The sequence below is a fragment of the Ornithorhynchus anatinus genome, chromosome 8, assembly GCF_004115215.2.
Source record: "Ornithorhynchus anatinus isolate Pmale09 chromosome 8, mOrnAna1.pri.v4, whole genome shotgun sequence".
In the NCBI taxonomy this organism is placed as follows: domain Eukaryota; kingdom Metazoa; phylum Chordata; class Mammalia; order Monotremata; family Ornithorhynchidae; genus Ornithorhynchus; species Ornithorhynchus anatinus.
In genome coordinates this window covers 48,382,672-48,408,062 of record NC_041735.1, presented here as the reverse complement: position 1 = coordinate 48,408,062, position 25,391 = coordinate 48,382,672, and the positions used below count along the sequence as shown (strand labels likewise).

General features: G+C 43.1%; 1 protein-coding gene across 1 annotated transcript in view; it reads right to left on the bottom strand.

The window, feature by feature from the left end:
• RBMS3 (RNA binding motif single stranded interacting protein 3) overlaps window positions 1–24,688 on the bottom strand; it is a 1,099,136-nt gene extending 1,074,448 nt beyond the window's left edge. The window contains exons 1-2 of the mRNA XM_029070947.1: window positions 24,459–24,688; window positions 23,586–23,834 (exon numbers count right to left, since the gene is read on the bottom strand). Of these exons, the coding sequence (XP_028926780.1) occupies window positions 23,586–23,822 (237 nt within the window). The 5' untranslated portion in view covers window positions 23,823–23,834; window positions 24,459–24,688. The remainder of the gene's footprint in view (window positions 1–23,585; window positions 23,835–24,458) is intronic.
• Window positions 24,689–25,391: the final 703 nt, after the last annotated feature.

The window sequence follows — 25,391 nt, the reverse complement described above, 5'->3', positions numbered from 1 at the left end:
AAAATGACCAAGTGACACATTTCCTGCCTACGAGGAGCTCACGCTCTAACAGAGGAACAAGCTACCCATCAACTAAAGCATAACTGAGAAAACTCTCAGACATCTTCTTCACTGAGGAACAGAATGGATCCGCCATGTCTCCCACATGGAATCCCACTTGGTTGATAAAAGTGTCACGTTTAATTACATTAGCCGTACGAGGGAGGCATAGGAAGGGAAGACTGTGCTCCATTTCTCTTCATGAAATTTATAGGAATTTTTTCTAGCTTTTACGTCATGTTTGACAACTCGCTATAAAAGAGTTCAGTAATACTTACAGATAGGAAAACTGCATTGGGAAAACATAGAGACTCACTAAAATTTACCATAAACTATTCTCTTATGAGTTCCCTGTTCTAACATCCCCAATCCGGACAGTCGATCAATTGCATTTATTAGGTTCTTACTTTGTAGAGGACTTTATATTACATGGCTAGAAGAATACAATAAAGTAAAGAGATTAGATCCCTTCCCCCAAAGGGTTTATAATCTGGCAACAGAGACAGATAATAATTTACAGACCGTAATAATAATAAGAATGTTGATATTTGTTAAGCGCTTACTATGTGCCAAGCACTGTTCTATGCGGTAGGGTAGATACGAGGTAATGAGGTTTTTCACGTGGGGCTCAGTCTTAATCCCCATTTTACAGATGAGGTCACTGAGGCACAGAAAAGTGAAGTAACTTGCCCAAGGACACACAGCAGAAAAGTGGCAAAGCCGGGATTAGAACCCATGACCTCCTGACTCCCAGGCCCGGTCTCTAGCCACTACGCCATGCAGTTTCTCAGTACGCCATGCTGCTGGACAAGGTAGGGGTAGGGGGGTACATATGAAAAGAAAGAGCATGGCCTAGTAGGGAAGCAGTGTGGATAAAGCACAGGCCTGGGAGTCAAAGGACCTAGGTTCTAACCACGGCTCTGCCACTTGCCTGCTGTGTGGCCTTGGGCAAGTTACTTAATTTCTCTGTGCCTCAGTTCCCTCAACTATAAATGGGGTTCAAAACCTGTTCTCCCTCCTACTCAGACTGCGAGCTCCATGTGGGACAAGGACTGTGTCCAACTTGGTTAACTGGTATCTACCCAAGTGCTTAGAACAGTGCTTGACACAGAGTGAGTGCTTAAATATAATAATAATAATGATAGTAAGTGCATAAGTAATAGGCTATATAAGTTGAGTAAAAGAGCTACAGGAAGCTTGAATTCACAGTTGGCTAGGTGGCACAGACACTGGGGGAAAGAAGGTGGGGAGATTAGGGAAGGCTTCCTGGAGGAGGAAGGGCTTTGAAGATGTGGGGAGCAGTGGTCTAACAGATGTGAAGGCTGAGTGAGTTACAGACATTGGGGGAGCTTGAACAAATAGTCAGCAGGGGAACAGTCTAGAACGAGGAGCAGCGAGTAGGAGAAGAATGAGTAGGAAGGGAATGGACAGTGTAAGATGGGGCATAGGGGGAGAATAGAGTGGACAAGAAGGAGGGTGAGAGCTGTTTGCGGGCCTTAAAGCCACTGATCAGCAGTTCCTGCTGGAAGTGGAGAAGAATCCCCTCCTCTAGGAGGCCTTCCCAGACTGAGCCCTCCCTTTCCCTCTATCCCTCCTCCCCTCCCCATTCCTCCTACTCCGTCCCTCTGCTCTACCTCCTTACCCTCCCCACAGCACTTGTGTATATTTGTATATATTGTTTATTACTCTATTTTATTAATGATGTGGCTATATCTATTATTCTATTTATCTATTTTGATGGTATTGATGCCTGACTACTTGTTTTGTTTTGCTGTCTCCCCCTTTTAGACTGTAAGCCTGCTGCTGGGGAGGGATTGTCTCTATCTGTTGCCGAACTGTACATTCCAAGCACTTAGTATAGTGCTCTGCACACAGTAAGCGCTCAAAAAATACGACTGAATGAATGAATGAATGGATAATCACTGGTGGTTTTTCGTAGGAGGGGCGTTGATGCAAACTTGTCATTTTAGAAGAATGATCCAAACAACAGAGTGAAGTCTGACCTGCAGAGGGAAGAGCCTAGAGATGAGAAGAACAGGTAGGAGGCTGAAGCAGTAGTCAAACATGGGTAAGACAAATGCCTGGAGCAGTGTGGTGGCTATTTGGAAAAGAGGAAGAGATGGGAATGTTGTGGAGAAACAACCAACAGGATCTGGCAATAGACGGAATATGAGAGTAGAAAGAGAGGGAAGGTTTGAGGTTAATGGAGAGGTGGTGGGCTTTAGAAACAGGGAGGGTGCTGGTGGTGTCAACTACTTCAAAAAGGTTAAGTGGAGGAAATGATTTAGGTCATGGGTTCGAATCCCACCTCTGCCAATTGTCAGCTGACTGTGGACAAGTCACTTCACTTCTCTGTGCCTCAGTTACCTCATCTGTAAAATGGGGATTAACTGTGAGCCTCACGTGGGACAACCTGACTAACCTGTATCTCCTCCAGCTCTTAGAACAGTGCTCTGCACATAGTAAGCGCTTAACAAATACCAATGTTATTATTTGGGAGAGAGGATGAAGGGCTCAGTTTCGGATATGTGCAGGTAGGCCAACCATGTAGTGAATTCCTGGAGGCAGAAAGAAATGTGAGACTGCAAAGAAGGAGAGAGGTGGTTTAGCAAGGTCGACCTGGGAGTCATCCTCATACAAGTGAAAGTCGACACTGTGGGGATAGATGAGTTCATCAGAGGAGTAAGTGTGGATTGAGAACAGAAGGAAACCTAGAGACAGGCTTAAGGGCCAGCCAAAGTTAGGGGCTGAGAGGTAGAGGAACAGCCAGTGAAAAAGACTGAGAAAAGTGGGAATAAAAATATTGGTCCTCCTAGTGGTGTTGAACAGGATTATTATACAAATCAGGACATTGTAAATTTAAAATGGTATGAACGCAAAACGTGAGCCAATCTTAATACGGCCAAATATTTTTTCCTAGAGTGCTTATTTTTAAATATGTACATTATTTGGGAATATTAGAAAATTGGTGAGTATGTAACAGGAGAGAGTTTGTAGAAAATGAAATAAGAATAGAAATTCAAGGTAATTTGAATTCACTGGTTTGGAGCAATAAAGCAGGCCGGAGAACCTTTGGTTAGTCACGGAGGAAATTGGCAAGTATTAAATTAGATAAGGGAGCATGTCACTCTCTATCTTGAATACAATAAAATGTTAAGGTTTGTGAATAGGCAATGAACTGAAAAAATCAAATATAAAAACTACAAAGTATAAGCCAAGTCAGCACCCTCTGATATTTACAGGTAAGAAAAATTAATGAAAATAGCTTAATAATACTTTTCTGAAAAAATCACATCTTTGAGCCCAAAATATTTTTCTAATATGAAATGATAATTGTTGGAAATGCACCAATTCAGCTGGTGCTGATAAAATTCAGAATATTAAAATTTCTCAAAGTTGCACAGCTAGTGGATTTGAATAAATTACAGATGCATTACAAGGCAGCCACGCTAACACACTAAACTGTGGACTTCCATGAATTCTGAGATATTACTGCATAATATTCTGAATTTACGGGATGAGATTTTGAAGTAAGCAGAGCTAATTTAGGGGACAGATACATGTTTTCTAGAATCTCCCTCCTTTCAACAGCGTCAGCCTGTTATGATGGAAACTCAACTATTCTTAAACAAATTCCTGTAGTCTACTTTCTCTACACTTTTTCAGTGTTCAACTAAGAGAAACAAAGGAGAAAATGCAAACCCCAACTTAACTCCCTCTAGGTCTTTTGCTCCAACCTGCAGGAGAGGGGAGAAAAGAGAAAAAGGAGCAAGATCATTCAGAATCTCTCCATTTCAAATCCGGGTCATCTGCCTAGTCGATAGCTACATCTTCGGGGCTAGATAGATGAACACTTCCTTTGCTCAGAGAAATTTAGATATACAAAATCCCAGATTGGGGATTCACAGGTGCAGGCTTGGGCGAGACCATTTTCATGCCTTGATCCCAGCCTGCCGCATGGCCTAGCAGAAAGAGCATGAGCCTAGGAGTCCCAGGCCCCGGGTTCTGAACCCAGCTCTGCCAGTCGCCTGCTGTGTGACTTTGAGCAAAGTCACTTAACTTCTCTCGATTCAGTTTCCTCATCTCTAAAATGGGGATTCAATACCTGTTCTCTCTCCTACTTAGACTGGGAGGCCCCCGTGGGACAGCAACTCTGTCCGACCTGCTTAACTTGTATGTACCCTAGCATTTAGAACAGTGCTCGACACACAGTAAGCGCTTATTAAATGCCATTAAAAAATATTAGGGACCACAAATACCTAACCCAAATGCCAACTGTTCTGGGCAACAGCAACCTGAGCACTCACACTCACCCCAGCTTCCACTTTAATATCACCCAATTTTGCTCTTTGTCCCTTCCAGCCTCTCCTCTGCTTCAAAAATAAACCAACATATCTACTCCACCCCAAGTCAGGAATGTTCCTGCTCTGCCCTGCCTCTCTGGCTTGCCTCTAAATCCAGACTTGGAAAGGTCAGACTGAGAAAACAACTAGCTCCTCCCTTTGGAAGTGAAATTCTGCTTTAAAATTTTGGAAGGGAGAATGGGATGGATTTGGCAATCCCTGCTCTGTCCCAAGGCTGAGAAATTTGCTAAGTGGTAAAAGGGGAACTGGATCCCAGTGACGGCCGTCCGGATGGCAGGGAAGAAGCTCCTCCCCGGCGGCCCCCACCCCGAACCCTACCCCACAGTCTCAGCTGAGTGTGGCCTGTAGAAACCCCGCTCCATCATGGGAGAGCTTTCCTTTCATCCATGACCTGTTTCTGACCCAGTCACTGCTCCTCGTCACCATCACTGAAACCTGGCTCTCCCCAGATGACACCGTCATTTGCTGATCTCTCCAGAGGAGGCCTCAACCTCTCCCACTTCTCAAGATTAACTGGCAAAGGGGGAGAAACTGGTTTTCTTCTTGCTCCCCAATGCCACCTCGACCATCTCACCTCCCCATCCCTCTTTCCCTTCCTTTGAAGCTCCTATCATCCACCTCTATCACCCACTGCAGTTACTAGTTTTTGCTGGGTTTTTTTAAAGGGCATTTGTTAAACACTTACTGTGTGTCAGGCACTGCTCTAAAAGCTGGGGTAGATGCAACGTAACCAGTTTGGACACAGTCCATGTCTCACATGGGACTCAGAGTCTTAATCCCCATTTTACAGATGAGATCACTGAGGCCCAGAGAAATGAAGTGACTTCCCAAAGGTCACACAGCAGACGAGTGGCAGAGCCGGGATTAGAACCCAGCTTCTTCTGACTCCCAGACCCGTCCTCTTTCCGCTAGGCCACCCTGATTCTTCTACTGCCTCTCAGGCCTTTCCTCCAGCTTTCTAAACGATTTTGATCCCTTTTCTAACCTTCCTCTTTCTTTCTCCATCTCTGTAATGATCCTTGAGGATTTCAATATCCATGTGGATATCCCTGTTGGTGTCCTCCCACTCCTCAAGTTCTCCTCCTATCTCTAAGGTTGCTCCCTATTAGTCAATTTTGCAGACTCCTCCTCCGCCTCCCATTCTCTATCTGTGGGAGTTCAGTTCTAGGGCCCTTCTATTCTCCAAATATACCTACTCCTTCCCCATTCATATGACAGACCACCACTTTCCCCACATTTAAAGTCTTATTATTCATTCATTCAATAGTATTTATTGAGCGCTTACTATGTGCAGAGCACTGTACTAAGCACTCGGAATGTACAATTCGGCAACAGATAGAGACAACCCCTGCCCAATGACGGGCTCACAGTCTAAACGGGGGAGTCAGACAGCAAAGCCAAACAGAACAAAACAAAAACAAGACAACATCATCAAGAAAGCGTATCTCCTTCCAGAGGCCTTCCCTAACTAAGCCCTCATTTTTCCTACTCTCTCTCCCTTCTGCATTGCCTAAGCAACTGGATGTGTAGCCTTTAAATACTTGCTATTTACCCTGCCCTCAGCCCCACGACACTTATGTACAAATCGGCAATTTATTTCTTCATTTTAATGTCCCACTATCCCTCTAGACTGTAAGTTTTTTGTGGGTAGGGAACATGCCTACCAACGCTATTGTATTGTACTCCTCCAAGTACTCAGTACAGTACCCTGCACACATTAAACACACAATAAATATAACTGATTGATTTGCAACGATCCAGAAACTTTATTGGATTGTCATTTCAAGCTCAGACCCCTATGACTATCTTTTACTACAAAGAGACTAAAAATCTCTTGTTCCTGGTAACAGTCCCCAACTTATCCACAGGACAAAGCAGCCTTTTCCATCTGGTTATCAGTCCATAGGAAGCATGACGGAGCCACCTCATTGTGTGAAGAGAAGCAGCATGGCTCAGTGGAAAGAGCCCGGGTTTAGGAGTCAGACATCATGGGTTCTAATCCCGGCTCCGCCACCTGTCAGCTGTGTGTCTTCTCTGTGTCACTTGACTTCTCAGTGCATCAGTTACCTCATCTGTAAAATGGGGATTAAGACTGTGAGCCTCACGCGGGACAACCTGATTACCCTGTATCTACCCCGGAGCTTAGAACAGTGCTCGGCCATAGTAAGCGCTTAACAAATACCAACATTATTATCATTATTATTATTATTATTATTAAGAGAGGTGGGTCTGTGTATTCAACACCACAAATGCTAAAACCAGTACTGGATTGTCAATGATACTAGAACTCTTTATGTATGTAGTACATGTGGGTCAAAAGAAAAGACCCAAAATTAGAAGTTTATTACTGAATAATGAACTGTCATCTTAAAAAAATTGCTCTAACAGAATGCAATTTCTCCTGACAACTCCAACTGCAGAGTATGTTTGAATTCCTCAATTGCCTTGCTTATATTTCTTATGAACTATTAGCGCCTGTAAATTTATTTTAGAAATAAACTTCTTACTCTGCCAGACCTTTACAACCATTGGTATCTTCCCTAAATTGTGGCCCTACCAATCACACTTTCTGACTGTCTAAACATTTTCCAAATTTTCCTGATACTGGATTACAAAAGCAAAAATGCTTCTTTCTGAACTAAGTTATTTTTACTTTTTGTCTACAGCTCTTGGAGAAGTTTTTTCAGAAGACCTTTCACACGTACATTGTAGTTATCAAGAGCTGAAATTTGAAATGTCATTCGAAATTGTTTTCTATTGATCAGAAACATGGCGGCAGGTTGATTTTTCTGGGTCAACCCTTTCCCTTTCAGATAGTGAGTCCCTTCTGAGCTAAGGTCTAAGTCTCAAATCATAACCTCATAATCTCCCAAGTGTAATTATAAATATTATTGACTGAGTGATCAAAACCTCTGTTTGGTTCAGAAGCTAACCAAAACTTTAAAAATATATATAAAGGAACTTTAAAACTAGATAATTTTTCTAAAGGAAATGCAGCTTTTTTCTTTCAATTTAGCAGGATCTCAGAAATGATCATCTCAATTCTTTGTCAGAATTAAAGTGATTAATCAAAATATGTTTCATACAGATTAAAACTCAATGCTCCTTAGATGCTTTTCACACAGCACTCACTGAGATGTAAGGACATGCCTTCTGTCTTTTACTCAAAGAACTCTCTTCTTTACCTATCATTCTCTAAGGAGTCCAACCTAGAAAATACAGAGGATAAATAAAATGATCACGGTAGGGAGTCAATTCCACATGAGGATCGACTGAAAAGATTAGGCCTCTTCAATCTGGAAAGCAGAAAGTTGAGATGGGATATGACTGAAGTTTACAAAATCATGAAGTATGTGAACAAGGTAAATACAGAATCGTTGTTCACCAAATCCCACAATACGCTGAAAACTTGAAGAAGGTAAGTTATAGATACACATAAGGAAAATTTCTTTACAACGTGGTAGTAGGCAATTGAATTTAATTATCACAGTGATTTATACTTGCAGAAAATATCACGCATGAAGCAGCGTAGTCTAGTGGAAAAGATCACAGTACTGACAGAGTCAGGAGACCTGGGTTCTAATCCTGGCTCCATCACTTGCCAAGGTTCTGTGACCTTGAACAAACCCCTTTATTTTTCTGTGCTCAATTTCCTAATAAGTAAAATGGGGATTTCGTACCTGTTTTCTCTAGCGTTTAGACTGTAAAACCATAAGGGACAGGGACTACAGGGACTGTGACTGATCTGATTATCCTGGATTTATTCCAATGCTTTGCACAGTGCTTGACACAAAATAAGTGCTTACTGATTAATATTGTTTTTATTATTATTGTTTTTATTATTATTTACAAGAAGGATTTTTTAAAATCCATGAGTGATTGATCCACAATAGTTTATGAAATGAAAAATTAGCAGTGTCAAAGGGAAACATTAAAGATACCGGTTAAGAAGTTTTTTTAGACAATGTATAGGGATAAGATCCAATTTTGGGAGATTGGAAAAGGCATTCCTGACCACGGTCATGTATGTCAAGGAGAGCAACCACTGTACCATCGCTGCAAGCATCTTGTATTACCAGTGTTGGAAACAAAATACAGGTCTGTATGGACCAGAAATGCAGTCCAGTATAATAATAATAATAATAATAATAATAACTGTAATAATTATGGTATTTGTTAAGCACTTACTATGTGTCAAGCACTGTTCTTAGCGCTGGGATATATACAAGGTAATCAGGCTGTTCCATCCGGGGCTCACAGTCTTCATCCCCATATTACAGATGAGGTAACTGAGGCACAGAGAAGGTAAGCGGCTTGCCCAAGATCATGCAGCAGACAATTGGAGGAGCCAAGATTAGAACCCACCATCCTCTGTCTCCCAAGCCACTATGCCACGTTGCTCAGGATGCGAAGTGAAGTAACTTGCCCAAGGTCACACAGGAGACAAGTGGCGGAATATCTTATGTTCTTAAGAACCATTTAATGAGTGAAAATGACAGATGACACCTAAAAATTCAGTGCCCACATAAACTGAGAGGCCTCGTCAAAAACAGATTTCATAGGCCCTGGAATTCAGCTCTATAACGATGGGAGAATGTCAACAATCAATCTATGGTATTTATTAAGTGCTTACTGTGTGCAGAGCACTGTACTAAGTGCTCGGGAGAATACAGTACAACAGAGTTGATAGACACATTCCCTGCCCACAGTGAGTCAATGGGGACTGGTTACTGTCCGCTGCTTCCTCCTCTCCCGGAAAGTGTCCGTGAAACCTGATAAATTGAGGCTCTTCAGTATTCAGGGCAGGCCGATGACCTAGTTTTCCTTCTCCCATGGCTGCCCCACACCTTCCCTTCAGTGAGGGGGAGGAGCTCCATCAGCTCCACGAGGGGCCCGCCCGCAGCTTCGGGTTGTGAGGTGTGCGGGCAGACCCACTACCGATTAGCCTGGCAATTCCAAGTGTGTTTAAAGACAGAGGTAGTTAATATTTCTCCAGCACCAAGAAATTCGAGGATAGGCCATATGAAATATAAAATCAGGCCATTATCATAGGCTTTCAAATAGGATATGTTCTTTTGATGTCACGAGGCAGCAGTCTCTCTGTAAATTGCTGAAAATAGGTTAAATTAATGAAAGTTTCTAAAAGCCAGTCCAATTAATTTAGTTTAACCTCCTAACTTATTTATATTACCCTTAGTCACGGCTCAAGAAATTTAAGAACTACGTCATAGTTAGTTGCCAGAGATTCGGGTCCTTTGTGCCCATGTGGAACCCACCTAAATGAGCTCACTGTATTCAATCATCCATTCTCCCTCAACCCCAAAACGCTGCAGTTGGGGGAGAAGGACCAAAGGAATCTAATTAGTTAGTGGAAGGGATGAAGAGGCAACTTTCTCATAGGTGATAAGAAAACTTTAGGGAAGCTCTCTGAGGGTTGGACCCAACAAGAATAAAAACTTAATGCCTGTTCCTCTCTCCTTCAGCTCTTCAATCTTTGAGGAGGAAGGAGGAGGAAATCAGTTATAAATGTAAGTATGAGCAGGGAAAAAATAAGACTGATTATATTATTCACTACTGGGATAGGAATAAGCCATTCAGACACAGTCCCTATCCCACATTGGGTTTACAATCTAAATAGGAAAGGATAGACACACAGAGAAACAAAGCAGAAATTAAGGCCATCACATGGGAAAACAGTTTGGCATACCCACCATTCCAGGACTCAGTCCAGACTGAGACAGAAAGACACCTGGATTCACAAGAGCAGAGCCAGGAAACACAAACCCAAGGACCAAAGGAGGCAGAGAGACAGAGAAACACTAAGGCCCACGCTGAGGTCCACAGAGAAGCACAGAAGTGCAAGTGACAGGCCAAGACACACTTTAGAGGTCAATATATTTTGCTGCTATAAACCTTATATAGTTGCTCCTATTCAGGGACACTTCATCTTCCAACCAACATTTTATCTAGATTTTCATTCCCAACCACCCACTTTCACAGGAAGGAGCTAAGATGGAAGACAAAATGTTACGACTGTTTGAAGATGGCACCTCAGGAACAATCGGTTTTTCTTTATTGAAGTGTAACTAAAATCTTACAAAAGTAGCTCATGAATACAGTGATATACATGTCTGATTTAAAAACACAACACACCCTTTCCCTTAATTGCAGTAGGCCTCTCTGCCATTCTCTCATTGGCCTTCTCATAGCCCTTTGCTCATCCTGGCCTAGTGGAAATAATGGGGCTGCGAATCAAGAGACCTGGTTCTAATCCTGGCTCTGCCACTTGCCAGATATGTGACCCTGAGCAAGTCACTTAGTTTTCTCGGTGCCTCAGTTCTTCATCTGTAATACAGGAATAAAAATACCTGTTCTCTCTCCCCACTGGACTGTGAGCCCCGTGTGATACAGGGACTGGGCCTGACCTGCTTCTACTGTATCCTCTTCAGTGCTCAGCACAGTGCTTGCCACATAGCAAGTACTTAACAAATACCTCAATACTACAAATCCCACAATACTTACTCTCATTATTATTGTCTTCCAATTTTCTTCAAAATAGCTCCACAGTTCAGCTTTCCCACAGAACATGAATATCAGTTGAGATTATCATCTGCACTTTGTGATTTGGGGATTAAATACCGCATAAAATCCCTTCACCATACAATCCCTATTTGTCTTCCCATCTCTTTAGGCTTATTTTGCTACTTTGCACTCAATTTTCAAGTTCCTGGGTTTCCCTCCTACTGCAATCTCCTCTTGAACATGTTTTATCTTTGGGGTCTTCAAATTTCATGTTCTCTTTCACTCTCAACCTCATATGCATTACAACTGCTTTAATGTCATTACATTTCTATCCCAGGCTAATCTTATTTAACTTCGCACAAACATATTTGTTCTCTTCTTTGATGCATCCTCCCCACTTAATCCTATGCTATTGCTTCTTCTCAATTTCCTTATATAAACATTTTGTTTCCTTCAGCTGAAGGTCAGTTCTCACTAGTAGCTGTCTAATTATTTTCTTTGCAACTTCCCAGCTATAACTGCCTGAACTCCCTTCTTGGGGATAGAAGCAGAGGTCTTGGGGCAGCAAATCTTGAAAAAGATAGATGGCAGAGAAACAATAGGACAGATTCTCGCGGCTGGACACACAGAGAAGGAGAGACCGACAGGAAAACACGAAACAAAGGGAGGTTAGAAAAAAGGAAAAAGAAGCTCAAAACTGCAGGTGGATAGCTGGGTGAATAGCTTTCTGGAGAGAGACTGGGTGAGAGGTGATGGCTGGGGGAAGGTTAGCTAGCTGGGAGAGATTGATAGAGGAAATTACTATCATTTTTTAAAAATAATTTTCAAGGTTCCGCCAGTATTATCTTAACACCCTACTACTCATTGTGTATTCAGGAAGACCAGTTTAATGAATGCTGTGGAAATTTTAGGAGATGAGGCTATTTTAGGAGTAAAATTTAGTTTGTTAGCCATTTGAAAACTTCAGAGTGATTCCCTGGCATCACCAATACAGCTGTCAGGACTTTAATAAACTTAGGGATCCTATAAATATTTTTCTACCAGATAATTCTGGTAATAATACCTTCAGAGAAATCCCTACATTATGAAGACAATCATCAGTTAATAAGGAAGAAGGGGTATCCGTTGGTGATTGAGTCAAGGTTGTTAAGCCAGATTTAACTAATGGCTAAGATCTCATATAATAAGAACAATCATCACTTTTGAATTACTGAACCACCAAATAGTTCTCTACAACTAAGGAAAAATAGACCAACTATCAGCAGAGCACCTGGGATGAGTAGCACACTATTCTAGAACGGGATTTTGTTCTGCTCAAACTCTTTATGTGATATGCGGGTAGCCCAAAAACAATTTGGAAACAATTCACAATGAACCTTAAAGTTTTCCCAGGAAGGATGTGAAATCTCCACTGTTGCAGGTTTCTGAGAACTGGCTAGCTAATCATTTATGTGATGGAATAATTCGGTTTTAGATATTTTTGAATCTTCTTTGAATGCTAGATAACCTCAAGATTTTTCTCATTGCTTGCTAAACTATGAATCAATGAGCAAAAAAACCCAAAAAAACTTGGCAGCCAGATTCACCCAGTCCTACTCTAAGCCACACTGATTTTTCTAATATAGCACGGCCTAGAGGAGAGCTTAGGCCTCGTAGTTAGATGATCTGGGTTTTAATCCCAGCTCTGCCAGTTGCCAGCTGTGTGACCTTGGGGAAGTCACTTAACTTCTCTGTGCTTCAGTTTCCTCATCTGTAAAATGGGGATTTGATGCCTATTCTCCCTCTTACTTAGACTGTGAGCCCCATGTGGGACAGGGACTATATCTGACCTGATTAACTTGTATCTACCTCAGGCCTTAGAACCGTGCTTGATACAACGTAAGTATTTAACAAATACCAAAATAATAATGCCCTACTCCTCTGCTATCTATAGTCCCGATGACCCATTTCAGGACTGTAAATTTTATATTGTAAGCTCCTAGTGGATAGGGATAGGGTCTACAAACTCTAATAAAAACAATAATGATTATGGTATTTGTTAAGCGCTTACTATGTACTGAGCACTGTTCTAAGCACTGTAGATATAGGGTAATCAGATTGTCCCACATGGGGCTCACATTTTTTAATCCCCATTTTTACAGATGAGGTAACTGAGGCATAGAGAAGTTAAGACACTTGCCCAAGGTCATACAGCAGACAAGTGGCAGAGCTAGGATCAGAACCCACAACCTCTGACTCCCAAGCCCAGGCTATTTCCACTAAGCCACGCTGCTTCTCTGATTTGGACTCTGCTGAATCTCCAAAGTACTTAATACACTTAGCACACATTAAATGCTCAATAAATACCACTGATTGGCTTATTGGTTGATTAGGGTCAGGCCCATCCTAACAGAAAAAAGCATGAGGCCTTTTCAATTCTGAAACAATTTTTTCTAGCCATTTACACTGGCATGGTGACTTTTTCATTTGTGGACACATGAAATTACCCTCTTCTGTGATTATTTAAAAATTAGAGTATAGGAAAAGTTTTAATTTAAATTATTTTTCATTGTCTCACCATAGTTGAACTCCTATTAGAGCTAGAGCAGGAATTGACAATCTCTGGTGCCAGAGAGCAAACAAAATGAAACCTTTGTACACATGGTGCACAAACAGCCAATCATACAATTTAGACACGCATTGACAGAATTTGTTTCATTGTGAATTTAAAGGTTTTAAATGACTTGTCCCCACTCCACATGGCAGCAGCAACTCCACCCGCAAGCCCACCCAAGACCCATTCAAGGAATTCTGGGCCGGATTAAAGGCTTGATTAACGACTGAGTGAACAGATTTAAGGATGGGGTGGAGGGCAGGATTGCCAGGACTGTATGATATACTTGTGTACATCACGATCTTATAATGTACATCGTGCACTTACAGATATATCTTTAAATTACATATTAAAAATGATTTATAATAACATCTGTCTCCCCCTCTAGACTGTAAACTCATGGGCAGGGAACGTTTCTGCTAATTATGTTGTAGTGTACTCTCCCAAGTGTTTAATAGAGAGCTCTGCAGATAGTAAGCACTCAGTAAATATGATTGATTGATTCATTCATTCATTCAATAGTATTTATTGAGCGCTTACTATGTGCAGAGCACTGTACTAAGCGCTTGGAATGTACAAATCAGTAACAGATAGAGACAGTCCCTGCCCTTTGACGGGCTAACTAAGGCCTGCTCCCATCCCAGCCCATCACTCCCTCTGCCTCCCTCTTCCCAGGAGAAGGAGATGGTGCAGGGTCATAGGCAGGTGAGAGGTCTATGAGGATTAGAATGGTGTAGGGTCTGTTAGGTTTGGTGAGAAAGAGGTCATTGGTGACCCTGGAGAGAGTGCTTTTGGTTGAATGGAGGGGCCTGAAGCTGGATTATAGAGGGTCAAGGAGGGAACTGGAGGAGAAGAAGTGCAAGTCCCAGATGTAGCCAATTAGTTTGAGAAGTCTAGACAAGGGGCAGAAGGAGAAGCAGGGTGGTCTAGCGATTTGAGCACAGGCCTGGGAATCAGAAGGACCTGGATTTTAATCTTGGCTCTGCCACTTGTCTTCTGTGTGACCTTGGGCAAATCACTTAACTTCTCTGTGCTTCAGTTATCTCATCTGTAAAATGGGGATTAAGACTGTGAGCTCCTTCTGGGACATGGACTGTGTCCAACCTGTTTACCTGTATCTACCCTAGAGGTTAGACCACTGCAGGCACATAGTAAGCACTTAGCAAATGGTATATTAAAAAAGAAGGGGTAAGAAAGGGAGGGTTCAGTGGGTTTGAGAAAAAGGTTTTCTGGATAGGAGATACATGGACATGTTTGAATGCAGAAGGTAAGGAGCTGTCAGAGAATAAGTGGTTGAAGATGGAGGTCAAGAAGGAAAGAAGAAGAGTGGGTGCAAGTATTTTTCTAAGATATGATGGAATGGGGTTGGAGGGGCAGGTTGAGAGGGGATACTTTAAGAGTAGGGGGGAGTTATCCCCTTGAGAGATGGCCTGGAAAAATGAGAGAGTAAATCGAGGGGTAAGAGGGAGCTGAAGGGAGAGATAGGTAGATTTGGGGGAATTTGAGCATGATTATGATTTTATCAACAAAGTAGTTGGCAAGGTATCAGGAATGGGGGGGGGGGGGACACTGAGGCTTTAAGGAGAGAGTTCAAATTCTGGAATCATTAGTGGGTGAAGACAGTAGGAATGGTAGCAGTAAGGGAGGAGTAGTGTAGCTGAGCAAAGGCAAGGGGAGAGTTAAAGCAGATGAAGATGCATCCATCAATCACTTAATGGTACTTATTCATTCATTCATTCAATCATATCTATTGAGCACTTACTGCATGCAGAGCACTTACTATGCACTTGGAAAGTGCAATTTGGCAACAAATAGAGACAATCCCTCCTCAACAATGGGCTCAAATTCTACAGATCTTACAGTCTTATTGAGAGCTTACCGTATGCACAGTACTGTACTTAGAAACAATCCCTCCTCTCCAAGAGCTTACAATCTAGTGGAGGACTTTCCAGCCTAGTGGAGGAGCTCAGAATCCATAAGATGAATTTGAGATGGACAAGGTCACCCTAGGACCTGGATTTTCATCCACAGTGCTCTGGGGCACACTTATACGAGCGGAGGAACGGAGGTGATCCAGAACCGGGGGTTAGTAGTGCGAGTTTTAGAGAAGTGCAAAGAGTTGAATTTGGTGGAGAGGGAGAGGTTGAGGGTGTGGCATAGCCCAATGAGTGGTATTCCCTAAAATTTTCCCATTCCCAAATGAATGAATGCTTTCAATAGAAGCCTAAACATCTAGGGATATAAACTGATACTTAGCAGTTATCTTTTCCCTCTGCCTGATCTCTGTTTTTAAGAGCTTTTCTGTAGAAAGTAGCCCATCAATGCTGCAAACCAATCCTGAATCCTATATTGCTATTCAGTGTTAGCTGGAAGAGACTAGAGTTGGCAGACTAGACCAGAAAAGGTGCAAAGAGATTTCACCCAATTTATCAGCTTGAAATGGGAAACCAATGTTATACAGCGATTCCTCCCTCTGCACACCTGCGGTTATTTGTTACGCATTCACAGGGCAATCCAAAGACATAATCCGGTACATGTATGTCAGAAACATACATGTCAGAAACACTTTACCTAGAAATGCTTTTGAAATACTTTTAGGGATCTTAAATGGAATCAAAAAATTATCCTCCAGTGTAAGTGTTCTATTTTAAATTGGGTACAGAAATAACAGTAATATTTTGTATTTCTATATAACTTTTCTTCTGGGAAGTTTAAAGTATTTAAGAAAATGAATTAACCCTCACAATATTCCTGCAGGGATGATAGTGTATTACTTAGTAATTCCATTTTACAAATAGGGAAACAGGACTAAAAGCTTCAATGGCAAAGAGTTTCAGCTCTTTGTTTTGCTCAAATTAGACCCCCCTCACTTTGTTTCCTTCCTCTTAAATGTTTAATGCATTTTGTACATTTGAAAAATGGTAACATCAGTTCTTACGACTAAAGACATCTGGCTTCCTGATTTGGGCCTAATACAGGATGCCATGGTCTTTCTCAGACATCGTATTGGGTTGGAAGAATAGCTTCAGTGATGCTCCACTCTTCTCCCCTCCTAAAACCATTCCTTCTCCCACCTTCCCCATCTCTATAACATCACTATCTTCTCTGTCCTAGAAACCCACAACCTTGTCCACTATGACTCCTCACTCTCTTTTGACTCTCACAGTCTATCACTAAATCCTGCTGGTCCATTTTCACAATATTCTTCACATGTGCTTCTTCCTTTCCTCCAAACACCCGCTATCCTGGCTCAAACCTTCATCACTTCTTGATTAGATTGCTTGTGTCAATCTCCTCACTGGTCTCCCTGCCTCTTCAACTTCTCCCCGCTTCAGCCCGTACTATACTCCATAGCCCAAATGACCTTTATAAAACATCCTTCTGCTCACACTTCTCCCTTGCTCAAAATGGCTCAAATTCCCCCAACTGCCACTTTGGCATTATGCGCTCACATACATACACAGCACCTCCATACATACTGATTTACATATTCTATCATTTAAGTATTTTCCTTTTCCTCCTCACTATCAACAATTTTTTTGTCTGTCTTCACCAGTATATCATAAGCTCTTGGAGGGCAGAGACTGTATCTTTTCCCACTCTTCTTTTCCTTCTTCCCCCTCTAGACTACAAACTCCTTGTGGGTAGGGAACATGTCTACCCTCTCTGTTCTAACCCTAAAGAGCTTAGTACAGTGCTCTGCACAGAGTAAGCGCTCAGTAAATATGAATGATTGATCGATGGACTGTTGCTGTCTCTCACAAGCTAATAAAATGCTCTGCATATGCTATATTCAGTAGGGATCATTCATCCAATGCTTTTCATTTATAATGATTATAAACATACTTATCCGTGGAAGAGGTACGGAATGAATAGTAACATCCCCAACTTCCGCATATCTGAGTCCGACCCATATGGATCACACTTTAAACTTCCGCACTCAGTGAAGGGAAAGCATTATTTGTCCCTTGCATGCAGTCAAGATTTGGCCTTCTTGCTGAAAGAGACAAGAGAAGTGTTGACAAAGAGCTAACTCAAATTCAAATGCCGGCCCAGCAGGACAAGAACTGCACATTTCCTCCACTCTCAAAGGCCATGGGACAGGCATGAAAAGGTAAACACTAACTCAGTTTGATTTCCCAGCACATAAAATGTTCAGATTCATATCCACTGGTTAAATTGCAAATCGAAGGTGCTAGAACAAGTTTTTTGGTCCGAGGGAGGGGGTTGGATTTGTTAAGCGAGTACTATGTGCCAGGAACTTTACTAAGTGCCGGGGTAGTTATAAGCTAATCAGGTTGGACACTGTCCAACTATGGACTGTAAGGGAACGGATGAGAGAACTGAGGCACAGAGAAGATAAGTGACTTGCCCAAGGTAAGACAGCAGAACCAGGATTAGAATTCAGGTCCTTCAGACTCCCAGGCCCCTGATCTATCCCCTAGGCCGTGCCGCTTCTCAGCACTACTCAAAAGCTTCTGGACCCATTTACTACTCCCCAAGAACATCCTCTTTCTCAAAAATTCAAATTCTCCCTCCTCCTTAGATGCTTAGTACAGTAAATGCTTAGTACAGTGCTTGACACACAGTAAGTACTTAAGAAACAGCATAATTATAAACACACAAAAGTGGAAGAGTTCCTTCTTCAATCCAGGAAAGCCTGGGTAAAATTTCCCTTGCTCAACCTAATGGCCACTGTATCAGAGTAACTGTGGCATAAATGTTCATCAGGAGGCAGAGATGAATTATCCAAGAGTAATGGTAGCCATGTGGCCTCTTTACGCACCTCGGTTTCCACATCCTCCACCCACAGAGGTGCACCCCTATTTGACTCAAATTCATTTTTTAGTTTTACGTATCCCATGCTCTTTGAGAAGCTACAATAGTCTAACTGTTCACTGTCCAAGACAACCAAGTATTTTTTTTTAATCAAAGAATAAAACAAAAGTGGATGCTTAAACCCTTTGGAAAGTTGCAACTTCAAATAGGTTTAGAGCAATTTGATGCACTGGCTTCAGGACACTAGACCATTGACACATGCCTCCCTAAGCTGATCCGAAACACGAGGAAAATGCAGACTTCACCTTGTTAAATGATACAGTACTCAAAATAATCTTTCAAAGGAATTTTATCAGGTAAAGAGAAAGGGCTGGATAGAACACTTAGGCAGTGAAAAGGGATGATTTGAAGCTTGGGCAATACTTTGGCTTTTTTAATGTTAGCTGGTAAGCATTTACTATGTGCCAAGCACTATACTAAATGCTGGAGTAGATACAAGGTAATCAGGTTGGACACAGTCAACGTCCCACATGGAACTCACAGTCTTAATCCCCATTTTACAGATGAGGTAACTGAGGCACAGAGAAGTCGAGCAATTTGCCCAAGGTCACACAGCAGACAAGAGGCAGAGCCAGGACTAGAACCCAGGTGCTTCTGACTCCCAAGCCTGTGCTCTATCTATTAGGCCACGCTGCTTTTCGTATTTTGGACAAGGTTTATAAAGCACATTACACTGAACGTGGAAAATGAATGGATACCCTGAACCTGACAAAACTCTCCTTTCCTATGAACCAGGGTATTCCCACTGACAATCAGACAAGCAGCATGATTTAGCGGAAAAAGGACGGACCTGGGAATCGGAGGAGCTGGATCTAGTCATGGTTCTTCCATTTGTCTGCTGTGTGACCTCGGGAAACTCACTTAACTTCTCTGTGCCTCAGTTACCTCATCTCTGAAATGGGGATTAAGACTGAGAGCCCTATGTGGGACAGGAGCTGTGTCCAACCTGATTATCTTGATTCTATCTCAGCACTTAGTATAGTACTTGGTACCTAGTAAAAGCTTAACCAATATCACTTAAAAAAAACAAAACAGCATAGCCCAAGAGAGGGAGAAAAGATACAAGTAACGCCATTTTTCACCACTTTCCTTAAGATCTGCTGAAATCTGAGCAGGTAACTGGGGAATGTGGCAAGATCTTACATGGCCAAATTCACATTTGGGTTAGATTTTTAAAAAAGGATTTTAAAAATTCTCATTTGGGTGAGATTCAGCAATATCTCCCCAAGAGTGTGTGTGTGGGCAAATATGTGCATGTACTACTTGAAATACATATAGGAGGCAAACATCTTCCACAATGTATGTCTGTAATGATTGTCCTTTGCTCCATTGGAGCTTGTCATTCACAGTGCTTATCACTATTTACTTGCTGAGCAACTTCCTAAAGTGCAATCAATGGATCATTTGTATTTCCTGAGTGCAGAACACTGCACTTAGCGCTTGGGAGAGTACAGCTGAGTTTCAATCTAGTGGAGGGTTTACAATTCAGTGGAGGAATTTAAAGTACAATGTTCTTTAGCTTAGCAATGCCAAAGTGTAAGTGACCAGGAAGACAGAACAGAAGAGACCCAAAAATGAGGAGGGAATTGTACAACACCAGGGTGAAGAAAATTAACTGTTTTCCACCTTATGCAGGACTTTACCCATAAGATGGCGACCAACTGTACCCAAACTCAGATGAAAATAGAAAGGAAACAGATTTCAACTGAATCGAGAGGGATGAATGACTCAGTCAATGGTATTTTCTGAAATGCTTCTATGCGTAGAGTTTTGTAGTTCATCCTACAGAGAACACAATACAACGGAGTTGGAAGACACATTCCCTGCCCACAACAAGCTTAAGGTCTAGGAGGGGAGACATACATTCATGTAAAAAAAAAAATTACAGATATGTACTTAAGTGCTATAGGGCTAGAATGGGATGAATACCAAGTACCCAAAGGGTACTGCTCCAAGTGCACAGATAACGCAAAAAAGAGAGTCGGAGAAAAGAGGGCTTAATCAGGGAAGGCATCTTGGCCCTTAGAACGAAACAATACGGTTTTGAAGGTGGGGAGAGTGGTGGTCTGGAGGGTGAGGGAGCTCCAGGCCAGGGGAAGGATGTGGGCAAGGCATCAGAGGCAAAATAGATGAGATTGGAACACAGAGAGCAAGTGAGATAAGGTAGGCAGGGGCAAGTTAATAGAGCACTTTAAGGCCAATAGTAAGGAGTTTCTTTTGAAATGGGCACAACTGGAGTTGCGGGTGGAGAGGGGAGACATGAACTGAACTTTTTTTTAGAAAAGTGATCCGGGCGGCAGAGTGAAGTGTGGAACAGAGTGGGGAAGAGACAGGAGGCAGGGAGGTCAGCGAGGAGGCAGATGCAGCAGTTAAGACGGGATAGGATTGGATCAGCATAGTAGGAGTTTGAGTGGAGAGGAAAGTGTGGATTTTGGCAGTGCTACGAAGGTAGAAGTTAGATTATGGTACCTATAAAGGAAATTTCCTATTAACCTTCTTTGGATAGTTTCCTCATGTCTGGAGTTTTTATGTGAAGACAAACAGACTTGCTTCTCAAAGACGCACCTACTCAATCTCATTTCCAGGTGCTGCTTTAGTTATTCTATAAAAATGTGGTGCTGATGATGTTACTTAGTAGAGCCAAATCCTTGAGCTTTCTTGATAAATCTTGGAAAAGGCAATAGATATTGACCTGTTACTGAACGGCTAGCGGGGAGATTTCTTGAGGATTTATGAAGGCAAGGCTGCTTCCGCTAGATTGATTTGGCAGAATTTTGACTGGGAAAATGGTTAAGAAGCATTAGAGTTCTAAATCCCACTGTTCTTTATTCAATGGGATGGTGTGAAATGAGCGAGACCAAAAAGGGAGGGGCCCCATTTAGGATCTACAAAGTTTCATTGTTATATTATTACTTCAGAAAAAAAAAATGCACATGGTGATTTGAGAACTTTTCTTTCCATCTTACTCTATAAATTCCCTCAAAACTGTTACTTTCATTACTTGGAAAAAATATAAAATACACTTATAGTCTGAATGTGGTTTACATTTCTAGTGAAATGATTTGATCAGACACCCGAAGGCCTTACTACTAATGAAAAAAAAAATCAATGCATAGCTTCTCCTTGTAATCATAAAAGACAGAAACAGGTACTGAAGTCTGAAATACAGCCCAAGTTCCTAAAACTCCTATAAAGAGGCATTGCAAACAGTAGCAGAAACTATTGAGTTAACAGAGCCGATGTGTAAAATAAGACAGGGATACACCATATATATTTTTGAAAAGGCAAACACCTGGAGGAAAAAATAGTATTTTGTTTCCAGCTCAAGAAATTGCCGATAAACATAAAGTAAATTACATCAGTAGAGTACGCAATTTTTTGTACATGCTACTTAACTAATATAATCAACCTTCATTCAGTATTTCTTTCACCTCCTACATTAAGTGTACTTTCTTTCTTTATGCCCTTCACTGATACAATAGTAGACAGACTACGATAGTGCATCCAAGAGTAGTGAGCACAGATTTCTGCTGATGGTAGAATTTTTACGAGCTCAAGGCAACGACGGAGCTAACAATATGGAAATGAAGGAATTGGCTATATGTGTATTTTCATTATTTTCCAAATATATTTAAGGAATTGATTATAAAGTTCAGTGGGGTAATATGACGTTGAGTTATGGTTATTCCATAAAATTAAGCAGAGGCAGTCGATTGAAGTAGTAAATATGCAGTCATGACAGAATTATATATTCATGAAATCAAGAGCAAATGAAATGTTATCTGGATAGAGCAGAATATTTAAACTCACTCTGTCTCTTAAAACAAAGTCTTTTATGCACTTGTAAACCAATCCGGGCTTATTCTGAGTGGGTTCGCATCGTTGGGAGGCTGCTTTTGAAATTAAAACACATCACTAGCTATATGGGTTGTCAATAGGTAGGGTACATGCATAAATATTTAGAAGTGACAGTATTTTGAATTCCGGAAAAAAGATACAAAGTTTTCACCTCTTGGCAAGTACGAAAATAACTCCCTCAAGGTGGTCATGGCACAGTCAGGGCATTCGTTTCATTCCTTTTGATTCGGTCTCCTTCCTTACATCTGTTTTACCGAAACCAAAACCGACCCGATAAATCCACTTCATTAAAAAACCATTCTCGAGAGAATGCTCCACCATACCCAATTTTTTTCAACTTACATTTATCAACACAAGCCTGTTAAAGAATATAGACTGATAACCATTAAAGTTTCCGTATCGGCGATACGCAGACAACTCTCCTTCATCACTACTCCATAATTTTTAAAAAAATCAGAGATAAATTCTTCTCGGTACAGGGCACACACACAGACGCCATACAACGCACAAGATTCGGTTTAACAAACTCGTGCTGCAGGTAGAAATGGAAACGAAGACAACGCCTAGAGACAGATGCCCTGATCAATACTCTCTCCTAACATTACGATCATGCCATTATTTTCTATTCCACTCTCCCTATTTTATGACTCATTTAGCAAAAGAAACGCAAGCACTGGAGAATGCCATTCGAACCTCTCCTCGCTGAAGTTATTACCTAAAGGATTTCTCTCTCAGTTGGGTAATAAGCAGCTGCACCCTAGACTACGATGACACAGCAGGGCTGAAACAGATCGGCCGGGCATCTCTTCTTACAGGTGATTCTGCCCCCGCCTCGGGTGAAGGGGGATGCTAGGTGACGACGAGGGCTCCGACTGAGTTAACGACGCTCAGTTGGAGAAATGGGGGAAAACTTTGGCTACTGTTGTTTGTCATTTTGAATTGGGCTTCGGCTCCTTCGAGGTCTCCCAAAGACCACGCTGGAGTGCCTGCATGCCTTCATCTGTCACGTCAGGGCTTTTCGGTTTCAATTTCCCGGTGGGCCCAACTGGGCCCAACGTGGTTATTGCATTTTCACGATGTCCTGGGTCGTTAGGCAACACGGCCCACGGGACTTTGGTCTTCACACCCACACTCACACACTTGGACATTACAATGGAGACGGCCTCCCTCCGATCAACACCGATGGGAGCCGCGTCGACTGTTCCTCCCCGTTTGCAAAGTCCCTTCTCTCCTACATATTTTCTTGGCCACCTCCATCCCCGCCCCCATCTGAAACTGCAATGGGAGGAAGGGAGGAGGAGAGAGAAGGAAGGTGCCCCTGGATGGTCTTCATCATAAGGAGGGGATCCTGTGGCACAGGACGGACTTACCTTTTTGTCTTCTTTTTCCCCGTGCTGTCTCTTCTCCGGATGATTGCTGTCACTGGCGGTGGCACTTTCCCCCGGCTGCTGCTGCTGCTGCAGCTGCTGCAGCTGCTGCTGTTGCAATTGCTGCGGCTGTTGCTGCTGCTGCTGCTGCTGCTGCTGCTGCTGACAGCCTCCGCCAGACCCCTGGGCGCGGGGGATGGGCTCCGGACCCTGAGAAACTCCCTTGACGTCCATCTCCATCTTCCAAATTCACTGGATTTGGAGACAAAAGCGGAGCCGAGACTTTGCATGGCCCGGGGGCTCTGCGGCCAGCCCGGGCCCCGGTGCCAATCCCTCCTCCCCGAATCCCACCCCTCCTCCGGATTCTCCAGACTTTTGGATGGCGTGGGGATGTGTGCATGCGTGTGCATGGGGGGGGGGGGGGGGGTGTGTGTGTGTGTGTGTGTGCAGGTTGTGGGTGTCTGCCCTTGGTGCGGTGGCCTTCAATCGCCCCTAAACGGCAGAAGCTAACTAAAGGCAGACCTCCGGCTACTCGGATCGACTCGACCCCGGTCCAAGGTGGTGGTTTATTTACTTCTCCACATCCCAAGCTCGGACCCGAGGTGATGCATTTTGATTTTTTTCCCCCCTTCCCTTTCTGTTCCCCCCCCCCCAACACGGCCCCGCCTTTTAAACAAAGTTCAGCTGGAAGAACCCAGCCCAGACCTCGGGGATTAACCCCGTCAAACTGTCAGTAGCCCGGTAATGTCAAGTAAAAGTTAAACCTCCCCCCCTTTCCTCCCTCCCCCCATCCCTCGACGCCCCTCCTCCCCCTTCCCCGGAGCCCGAGGCTTGTGCCTCCACAAAACGGCAAAGGAAAACAAGCGATTTTCAGACCTGTGCAAGGTGGTGGTGGCGAGGATGGGAGACGAGCATTGACACGGTTGTGGCTCGCCTGCCGCCCCCCTCCCCGCCCCCCTCCAACCCCTTCTCGCCCTTGCCACCTAGCAAACGTGCTCTCCTTGGGGGCGAATCTCCTCTCCGGAATGTGTCTCGAGGAATCTAGGCGAGATGGAAAGCCCCTCTCTCTCTTTCTCTCTCTCTCTTTCTCCCTCTCTATCTCTCCCCTTTCCTTCCCACTCCCCTTTCTTCTTCTTCTCTCGCTCTCCCTCTCTTCCTCTGCCTCTCCTCTTTCCACACCCTCTCCTTTCTCTATTTCTCCCCCTCTCCTTCCCACTCCCTTTTCTTCTCTCTCCTCTTTCCACACCCTCTCCTTCCCACCCTTTTCTTCTTCTCTCTTTCTCCCTTCCTTTGACTCTCTTTCCACACCCTCTCCTTTCTCCCTCTTCTTCTTCTCTCTCCCTTTCTCCCTTCCTCCCTTCCTCTGTCTCTCCTCTTTCCACACCCTCTTCTCTCTCTCTTTCTCTCCCTCCCCTTCCCACTCCCTTCTCTCTCTTTCTATGTCCTTCTCCCACTCCCTCTCCTTTCTCCCTCTGTCTCTCCTCTTCCTACTCCCTCGCCTTCCCCTTCCCACTCCCCCTCTCTCCCTCTCTTCCTCTGTCTCTCCTCTTCCCACTCCCTCTCCTTTCTCTATTTCTCTCCTTCCTCTTCCCACCCTTCGCTCTCTCTTTCTCTCTCTAATTCTCTCTTCCTCTCTCCTTCCCTCCCTCTCTCCCTCTGCCGGCTCAGCTAGCAGCGCGCCACGCAGCACTGCACAAGGAGAACTGGAGTAAAGGGGAAAATCCAGCCAATTTGGGGCAGGAAATCTACATCGCTCCCGGTTCGAAACAGAAAAATCGCATGTATCCTTCTCTCTCTCTCTCTCCCTCT